This window comes from Hetaerina americana, unplaced genomic scaffold (genome assembly GCF_022747635.1).
Source record: "Hetaerina americana unplaced genomic scaffold, ioHetAmer1.1.p SCAF_15, whole genome shotgun sequence".
Taxonomy (NCBI): domain Eukaryota; kingdom Metazoa; phylum Arthropoda; class Insecta; order Odonata; family Calopterygidae; genus Hetaerina; species Hetaerina americana.
This window is the reverse complement of record NW_027286625.1, coordinates 4,783,737-4,794,234: the sequence shown is the minus strand read 5'-3', so window position 1 is coordinate 4,794,234 and position 10,498 is coordinate 4,783,737. Positions and strand designations below refer to the sequence as shown.

At 39.3% G+C, this 10,498-nt stretch overlaps 1 protein-coding gene across 2 annotated transcripts in view; it reads left to right on the top strand.

Annotated features, from left to right (window-relative positions):
- Nucleotides 1–8,929: 8,929 nt before the first annotated feature.
- The window catches only part of LOC139686766 (DNA polymerase beta-like), an 89,807-nt gene continuing 88,238 nt past the window's right edge, over nt 8,930–10,498 (top strand). For both annotated transcript variants that reach the window (XR_011700559.1, XM_071583800.1), the window contains exons 1-2: nt 8,930–9,089; nt 9,168–9,367. Coding sequence is in view for 1 of the 2 variants with exons in the window: in XM_071583800.1 (XP_071439901.1) it covers nt 9,023–9,089; nt 9,168–9,367 (267 nt within the window). In the remaining variant the exon portion in view is untranslated. The remainder of the gene's footprint in view (nt 9,090–9,167; nt 9,368–10,498) is intronic.

The following is a 10,498-nucleotide window of genomic DNA, read 5'->3' as shown; positions in this document are numbered from 1 at the left end:
AGCCAACTAATTTCATTTTTACTTTGTTTAGAAAGGTAAACTGTTTACGGCTATTGGAGTTTCACATTTATTATATATTACTAGCCGCAAGAGCTCATTTCTATCAATATTACTGCTGTCTATTTTAAATTGAACCTACTGAGGGGTTCAGTGCATATAAAACTCCAACCCCTTGTTAATTCTTACGCGAGATTAATTTTCGATGCCAAAAAATAAACCACATTTGTCCTTATTCACGACAACTGTGGTGGCTGACGACTGCATTGAGGCGGTAATACTTCTTTTGGGTATTTGTATGCACAATGGTTAGCAACGAGAGACCAAGTTACTTGCTTTATAAGTTCGTTCCACGTCCTTCATGGGACCACCGCCCAAACACAAGATATTCCAAAGGCAATTTTTACTGGTCCTCACACAGATTGACAACATACTAGAGATTATTCGGTGTTGCAGCATTTAAATCTTTGAAACACCCTCCTCAACAAGACATGCACATATCGATTTAAATCTTCACATATTTCGAAGATCTTCGTTCAAACTAATTCTAATGTTTTTGCAAATATTTCACAAGAGTCCATATTGAATATTGAATATGCATTTTGCTAATTTCTTATGTCCTAACTTCCTGTATGTCTATCGTGTCCATTATTAAGAAATAAAAAAATCAATATTTCATTTCATGCATTAAATATATCTCGTAATGCATGTGTTTTGCTGTGACGAAACATATTATTTTGTATTTCATATTCATCAATGACTTACCTTAAATGATAGATGATTTATTGTATTTAAAATAATTTTCTTGGAGCGACAGACAACCGAATCGTCCCCCAAAATCCCTTACACTACTGACTCTAGCATGACACCTTCAATCGCCTCAACCTGTCCTAACCTCAAATCAAACCCCTGCTGAGAGCTGTCTTTACTTCTTATGTATTACTTGGTGAATATACAGGCCTAAACCTACGAGTGTATGCAAAAAGAAGTTCATCTTGGAATTTGGCAAATGTAGCATGTTAAGGAGATGTAATGGAGGGAATATCGAGTACACTGGGAAAGAGATGACGATGTTTTATTAATAAAAATATTTTCTTAATTGCATGCAAGCTCATGTATCCAATTACATGCATTTTAACAAACACTGTTGGCAAAAGGCGACAAAGCAAAATATTGATATCCTAGTTGTGGAGAAACTCATATATTCGGGTTTCTATCCCGTATCCTCCAATCTGTCATGCGTAGAGTTTGTCTCATCGTACCGAGGTCTGCAATCCTCTCGGTCTCAGACTCAAATTTTAATAAATAAAATGTCAATTCACCTGTATTAAGCGTTAAATTTTGGACTACCTGGCCCTTTCGTTAACAGTTGTTTAAATCCGACGCCAGTTATCACTCCACGATTCTTCGTTTCCTTAGCATCCCTCCCCTAACCCCTTCCAAAATTTGATTTTACCCTAAGCCATTTGTTCCTTATACTCTATAAGGGTAATTGCAATTTACATATTGTCCTCGGCAATCCGAGCTAAAGAAAAAATGATCAAAGTTAAATTTAAAATGTGCGCTTACTATTTGAAACACGCTACGCCATCATCGCTTGAGCGTTGAATTTAGTTGCACGTAATTAAAGGACAGTGTAAAGATGCATTGTATTCTTCATTTAATATGTTACCCTTTATTATTTTGTGAAATCCCTTGTAACACAAGAAATAACATACGACTACAAGGGGTAACATATACTACTAAGGGGTAATATATACAACATAACTCGTACAAGGGGTATACATATTAAACGAAGAAATCAGATTACATAGCCAAATTTTATATTAATATAGTTAATTCTTGATGATTACTTTCCCTTTGGGAATGCTGAAATAACACAAACATTAACGTTAGCGGAGCCACCCTCGAAAATGTACGTGCGTGAATTGGTTAAATTCATGGTGTTAAAAATCATTCGCATTAACGAAGGATTCGATCAATCGAATGATGTTTATGCGATGCATTTCTCGTACATGAATCCATTGCCAATTGTGAATTAAACTTTTTCCGTTCTCTTCTTCTAGGATATAGCGAAGAGTCGGCTTCTTCCATGTGTAAAGACAATAGGCACGTGCAAGATGCGTGCTTTTTGTGCGCGCCGTGTAATAAAAATTACATACGTGGTGCATTAGCGGGCGGGGGGGGTGGGGCGGGGGGATAACTTCCTCCACCCGGATCACGAGGAAGCCCTTACCCCCACCCCCCCCCCACGAACACGGTCTTGTGGATTGGTCTGCGGGGAGAAGGGGTTGGGTGGGGTTCTTATCCCAGGAGCAAAGGATATGTTCTCCCGCGTATCGTTAGCATTTTGAAAATTCTCGGATCCGAAACCTTTTGAGGTTCACGGTCTGCGGGAGAGAAGTGTGTGGGGAGGGTTTGTACGGGGGATGTGGTTGGGTAGAGGGATGAGGGGGGATAGAAATTAGATGGGAGGAAATATCTACAAATTGGATCCCCCCCCCGTTATCTCTCGATATCGAAAGAAACCTCCCCTCTCTGTGTGCATTCGGCCAATCTTTTTGCCAAGCCACCCACACTAGCTTCCCGACCCGCGATCATCTTTCTCCGTTCCGAAAAAGCCCGCCGCCACAAAGGAGGCAATAAAGTCTTTCCGTCGCTTTTTTTCCCCTCCTCTCCTGACCTCGTCGCGCCTCCAAGCCGGAGAAGAAGGGGGTTGATCCCGCCCAAAAGGTCCCCCGAACGATCGAGGGAGATATATATATTTTTTATTTCACCCCACTCTCCCTCTCTCCTTCCTTCTCCTCGCTCCCCGAGAGGGATCGAGTCCCAGGGGAACCCCGAGTCCCTTTCCATCTTCCCTCACCCCCCCTCTCCAATCTCCCTCTCTCTTATGTTCAGCGCGGCAAAAAGAACGGAGCAAAGCGAGGAGGGACGATGGGTGGAGGTGAGAGGGGAACGATTTTCGGGGAGGGGGGGGAAGTGGAGTGGTGGGATAAATAAAATTCCAGGGATGGAAGGCGTCAGATCTTTCTCCGTTTTGGGGGATTTAGAGGGTCTGTGGGCTACCGTTTTTGGGCGAAAGGAGTGTTAGAGAGAGAGAGAGTGACATCATTCGAAGTTAAATATACTTACACTCATATAAAATGGGAATATATATTATATATATGCATGTATGTACATATCTCATATGTGTACGTATATATAACTTAGTATATATATATATATATATATATATATATATATATATATATATATATATATGTATATATAACCCCAGCCATGTAACCATAACCTGTATATATAACTTATAAATAAATAATAAAGAGGTACTGTTTTGGTTTTTAAATATTTAGGTGACACAATCACCTTCCTCTACGGAAGGAGGAGCGCTGGAGAGTTTTCTTGGATATACATATTTATATATATATATATATATATATATATATATATATATATATATATATATATGTAAATGTATATGTGTGTGTATGTGTATATATATACCTATATGTATGTATATGTATATGTGTGTGTACGTGTGTATATATATTTTTTTCCCACACACATGCATACACACCCATACATAATATATAGTAATTACACGTTTCGGCAGTCAGGCCGCCTTCCTCTCACAAGAAAAACTACTGAGGAGATTCTTCTTAGTTTGACGAAGGCAGCCTGACTGCCGAAGCGCAGAATGTATTGTCAATCCCCTTTTTTCTACCTTTTTGTCGATTATATGTATGTCGGAAGAGTAAAAGTAGATGGAAAAGCAACTCTATGGTAAAGTCGCGAGGCCAGCAAGGTTAGACAAAGGGAGAGAACATGACGCAGAGGAAGATAGTTTAGGCCCAGACTTACTCAATGTCTAGATAGAAAGGGCAATGAGGGAATTGAAATCAAATAAGGCCTTGGGGGTTGACGAAATTCCCACGAAAAAAAGGAAAAGGTAGTAATGAACAATAAGTTTGATTTCGCTCGCAGTTAAAGTGGCTCTCAGGATCATCAGAAAGTGAATAGAGAGTCGGACAAATGATAAGTTTGGGTGCAGAAATGGGAGAGGCACACGAGATCCATGCAGTAACAGCAGTCACTGATGGAGAGGAACATAGAATACAAACAGGATGTATTTGTCAGATTCTAACAATTTGAAGAGGCGTTTGATAGAGTGAATTAGGAAAAAACTAATGAGTATATTGCAGAAAATAGGATTAGATTTGTGGGATATGAGATTTTTCCGCAATCTGTACATGTCTCAGACTGCTCAGGTGCAAGCGCAGGATGGAGAATTGGGATGGGCAGTGTCAGAAGGAGGGGTAAGAAGGGTGCCCATTATCACCTGTGCTTTTTGACGTGTATGTGCAGAAAATGGTCTAAGAGACACGCTGATAACGTATTTGGCTGCCAACCCAAGGGTACGGGTTTAATTCCCGCCTGGATGGGTTTTCCTCCACCTAGGGCTTGGGTGTTTGTTATTGAAATATATATATACACGAGGTCTGTTCAAAACGTATCGCGAAGTTTGAATTTCCGCGGGATACGTATATGTGATTTTTGATTTTTGTGGCGTTATGTTGGTACTTATGTCTCTCCCTTATGCCGAAAATTTCGGCCATTTTGAATGATCACTTAATTGTTGACAGCTGTTGTACTTGACGTGTTTTGGCTTATCTTCGATTTTTGCCTGTCCCGAAAAATGGATCAAAGAATCTGTATCAAATTTTGTGTGAAAAACAGAATTAAGTGCGCGGCCGTATTCCGAATGTTGACTGCGTCATATGAAAAAGCTACCTTGGACCGAAGCAACGTTTATCGGTGGTACAAAATGTTCTCCGAGGGCCGAGAAGATGTGAACGACGAAGAGTGTGCCGGACGCCAGAGCACGTCAACAACAGACGAAAACATTAATGAAGTGAAGAAAATAGTATTGGCCAATCGTCGAATTACCGTAAGAGAAGTTGCTGGAGACCTAAACATATCGATTGGCTCGTGCCATTCGATTTTTACCTATGATTTGGGCATGACACTGGTCACCGCGAAATTCGTACCAAAATTGCTCAATTTCGACCAAAAACAGCAACGCATTAACATTGTTAATGACTCTGTCCGCGACGACTCAACTTTGCTCCAGAGAGTCGCAATTGCTGACGAATCATTGGTCTATGGTTATGACGTGGAAATTAAAGCTCAATAATCCCTTGAAGCTGCAGCACAAGCCAAGATCGAAAAAAGTGCGCCAAGTTCGGTCGAATGTGAAAGTTTTGCTACAGTTTTCGTCGATTGCAGGAGCGTGGTGCATCACAAGTTCCCACCTCAGGGTATAACGGTAAATAAGGAATATTACCTGCAAGTTATGCGCAGTTTGCGCGAAGCAATCCGCCACAAACACCCGGATTTGTGGAAGAACAAAAATTGGCTTTCGCACCATGACGCCACCCCTGCTCACACATCGTTACTTGCGCGCGAAGTTTTGGCCAAAAGTAACACACTAATGATACCGCAGCCACCATATTCCCCAGATCTGACCCCCAGTGACTTTTTCTTGTTCTCGAAACTGAAGAGGCCAATGAAAGGACGACGCTACGCTACGATTGACGAGATAAAGACTGCATCGAAGGTGGAGCTAAACAAGATCCCAAAAAATGATTTTTTGAAGTCCTTCGAGGGTTGAAAAAAACGTTGGCACAAGTGTATAATATCTGATGGGAATTACTTTGAAGGAGACAAAAAAAGATATTCATGAATGAATAAATAATTTTTGAAAGAACACAAAAGTTGGGATACTTTTTGAATAGACCTCGTATTTATATATACACGCAGGCACAGTCGGAGAGATAGGCCGAGGGGATGAAAGGCAATGGAGGTTATTGAGGCGTATGGAGTTGGGAGATGAAGGAATCCATCGATGGGAATTTGGGGTGAGGTTTCAAGAGGAAGGTTATTCATTCGGTTCGGTTACCGTATCGTCTAGAACGGAGAAAATTGAGACCGAAAATTTTGTGAAAATATGAAAAAAATAACGAAAACCGGGGAGGAGAAGAAAAAAGTGATGCCGCCATAATTTCTCATGATGCGCGCCATTGGAAAGATTGGTCGGGTGGGGAAAAGTTAAATCGCAATTGCGTCTTGGGAAGGAAGCGTCTTGTTCGGTGGAAGGAAGAAAAGTGGCGGGGTGGAGGGAAGTCGAGGGCTCGCCTTCTTATGAGGGCTTAAGATGGAGAAGATCACAAGGTCCGGTCATCGAAGAGCACCTGAAAATAAATGCAATAAAGGATGAGCGGAAAGCTTGTGTACACGTATGTTTGTGTATCTTGTCTTCTACGTGTATTCATCGTTTGTCCGTTACCCCATTTTTGCCGGGTGCGGAGTGCGCTCGCGATTCGTTCAGGTGACCGCAGTGTCTTCGTGGAATTTCTTCGTTCGCTAATTTTCGGTCGGATTGGATTTTAGCGGATGTCACGTAACCTAGCGGCCAACGCGAAATTGTGTTGATGGTTTTCAAAACATTGAACATTTAAAATATCCGAAGGGTGAATATTATTTAAGAAGATGCATTCGCTTTATCAGCTCTAAGATTACCAAAAATTATTTCTTCCGATGTACGTAATATCGTGCCTGATCATCTGATCAGATAAAGGGCAACACCCGACAGAACAGGTAGAAACACTCTTGGGAAAGAAGAAGACGTCATAATCAACCACTGAAAATATATTTTTTAAACTTTTCGCTGCATATTCCAATTAGCAGCGGTAAATGTATTTTGCTTGAAGCGTTTTGTATGAAGGTGGTCAAATTGATGGAGGAATTAGAAAAATAATTTCTTTAGGCAAAGAAGCTTTAACCGAAAGGGGGAGTTGATGACAAAAACCTTACGTAACACCTAATCTTGGGTAAATTACCATAGTTAAGCCTTAATTACTCATTTTTACTAATTGTAAGACCAAGTTTTGAATCTATGTAGCCCCAGATTTGACTAAATGATTCCCCCTATTTAAATGTATGTAAACTAATGTCGTCCTACTCGGAGCTCTAAAACTGCTGTAAGTTTTGGACAAAGTATTTCTGCTTGGTTCACAGCCGGTTAGAAAAAATTGAATTCTCTTAAACGTTTAGGAGAATTTCATTAAAATTTTGCAAATATTTTCGTAAATTGATGCCGGAAATCTTTATATCGAAGTACTAATATTACGAATGCTTGCTAATGGAATCTATTTCTTCGCTGAACCGCAGAATTCACTCCTAATTGTTACTCTAACCTTATGAGGCCCTCTTTGTACACAAGTGATACATTTAAAGCTTGAACTCACGGATAATGTGTACAAAACTTAAATAAATTTTTTATACTCTGATACCACAGTTACCATCAGATTTCGGTGTTAGGAATATGTCTCTATAATCAGCGGGTGAAACTGAAGGAAAGAAAATAATTTCATTTTAATAGTACGTAGAATTATATTAGCCGCGTAAATTATTGGTTTTAATTTACCTACAGGTAACTCGTTCCGTTTAAGTGTTCAGCCTACACGAACGAATATATGATGTCGCTACCTATATCATTCACCGAGATTCATGACTTACCTCTCTTATTTATTTGGGGAGTAGCAAACGTTTCCGATAGATGCAGTGATGCATGCTGTGATCATGGTGCCTTCGTTTATCCCTCACTCGGCCAGTGTCCTTGGCATGTCATAATGAGCGATTCACAAGTTCCTTGGCTACTATATAAAGACAACTCCCAACTATCGTCGATAGATAGACAATTTTTTGTTCTGGGGCACGCCCCATGAGAACAAATACATGAGCAGAAAAACTCTCTACTCAAAACATGAGTGTTTAGCCGCAGTACTACATAAAAGAACTAAAGGCGTGGAACCAAAAAATAATACTATTTATTAACTAACACCTCTCCTGGGTGATCCAATCCTGAAAGGTGTGAAGAGGGGATTTCAGGATTCAATGGACATTATTTGGAGGGACTTTTGAAAAAGGGTGGTGTGGTGACTGGGAGAACGTAACAGGACTGAATTCGATCGAGGGAAATCAATCAGGGTCAAGGATTTCTTAGAAAAATGTCTAGAAGGTAATGTGAATTTCTACTTTTAAACATTTTGCATAAAATCACATCCAGAAAGCATATTCCTCACTTTTTGCGTGTAACCATTTTATTTGTTCCAGATAAGAAGTAATGCAGTGTGCCCTGCCTAGGTTGTATGCACGTGTACATACATCCATTATTGACGGTAATGAGTGGCACAAAAATTACGGATGATGAATCCATGTATTATAATAAAACAGAAGCATAAGATGAGAAAAACAGTGATTATAATATATTTACATCGTGTATTTAACCCAATTTTATTTTGACGCTGTACTTTTATGTTGAAAATTCAACAGATATAAAAATAAATCAAAATAAAAAAGCCGCAAGCATTTTAAAGTTCAATAGAATTTTTTTCTAATTAATGTATCAGGGATAATTTTTAGGTAGGATGGGTAATCTACTGAACTATTGTAAGTTGATTGAGGTTGACGTCACCCTGATATTTCATCTTATTTTATCGAATATTTTGACCCTCGCACAGTCTTTATTTCAAAACTTTGACCATTGGGCTAAAAATCCATTCTGTTATCTCTACTAACAATGTAATATATTGGGAGCAGTTGGTAAGAACCACTCCAACGACGTTTGAAATCATAGGAAATTTTAGGCCGGCATTAGGTTAGCACTTTTAGAACCCTGTCGTTGAAATGCAGCCATTATAACCACTCTCAAATTGGAGCAATTGGAAGTCCCGGCTTGAGAGCTTCAAAAATACCTCCTTGGTGGCGGCGTAGCTTGAGTAAGTTCGATTATGGTCCGCGGAGGACTCTTAACTATGAACAACGTTCCTGCCATCTATTACGCCAAACACTGAACGAGGCTGTAAAATCCCTAGAAATTTAAGATGCGCTTTTGTCAAAATATACAACTTACTGTTTAGGTGCATGTGGAAATGCTTCGTGTATTTTTTCACGAAATAAAATGAGTAAACGGAAAGCTCCATCGAGTGAAAATAATCCCAACCACGACTTTTGCGATTTTCTAACAGGTGCACAGATTGTTTCGTTTGATCACTTGCTGTTCAACTTAAATACTTTATTTATTTATTTCATTTCTTGCCTTACAGAGTTAGCAAATTACGAAAGGAACGTAAATCGAAATGTTTATAAATATAACGCCTACCGAAAAGCTGCAAGTGCATTGGCTAGCTATGGGAAACGCATTCAGTCAGGCGATGAAGCTAGAAAACTTCCTGGAATCGGGGATAAAATATCCAAAAAAATTGACGAGTTTCTTCAAACTGGAAAGCTACAAAAACTAGAAAAGGTATTCTGAAATATTAAAAAAAATGGGACAAAAGTCTATTTTTTGAGAACGGTTTTTGACAGTAAAGAGGAAAAGAGTGTTTAAACAGGTGAATCATAATTGAAAGTGTTAATAGAAAAAAACAATCGCACATTATTCTGTTTATTTGTGAACTCCTCTCCTCAGTCTTGCCTTCGCACTGTTCATTGATATCAAGGATATTAATTGTATCAATGACATCGAATAATAATTGACCAGCATTTAAAAAAATATATTTGAAATATAAGTCAAATTTAGTAGTTAGACCAGAGAGTTAATATCAAATTTTGGAATACATTGCGAAGTTGACATGCGACTAGTGCATATTTTTCCGTAAATACTCATTGTTTTTATCCAATTCTTGCTTCGCTCTATCTTCAATACTTGCTTTCAAGTGATTAAAGAAAGAATGGAATCCAGTCCTAAGATTCACCATAACCCATCAGGGGTCTCTGAGTGGTAGAACTGCATGGTTTTAATGCAAGTCTGAATGCACTCTTCTTTTTTGGTGTAGTTCTCTAGGTAACCCAATTTGCCCCTATTGGCCGCATGTATGTATACCTGGAACAGGTATGCAAAAATCAGGCTAACTGGGGGCAGTCCGAGGATGAATACTCTCTCACTGCCCACCATAACCCATTGAAATATATTTAACCCCAATGGGCACAAATAATTGGACATCAACCCATCATAGCTGTGGGCATGTGCTGTGTTGCTCCTTGAGTTTTTATTTTTTTGTAAAAGTTATACTACCTTGATCAAAAATTTCCCGGAATTTATTCGGAAAATTAAAAATACAAGTTTATTCATCTAAATCTATATTGTCCCCTTCAAAGTAATCCCCATCGACTGCAACACACTTATGCCAGCGCTTGATCCAATCCTCGAAACATTTTTTATATTCGGTTTTCGGTATGTCCATCAGTGCTTCCTGCGATTTTTCCATTACTTCCTCTCGGCTGCTAAAACGCGTTCCCCGTAATGGTTTTTTAACTCGATTGAACAGAAAGAAGTCACAGGGAGCCAAATCAGGTGAATTCGGTGGCTGTTGGATGGTATTTGTTGCATTTTTCGTCAAAAAATTACGAATAATGATAGCACTGTGCGACGGTG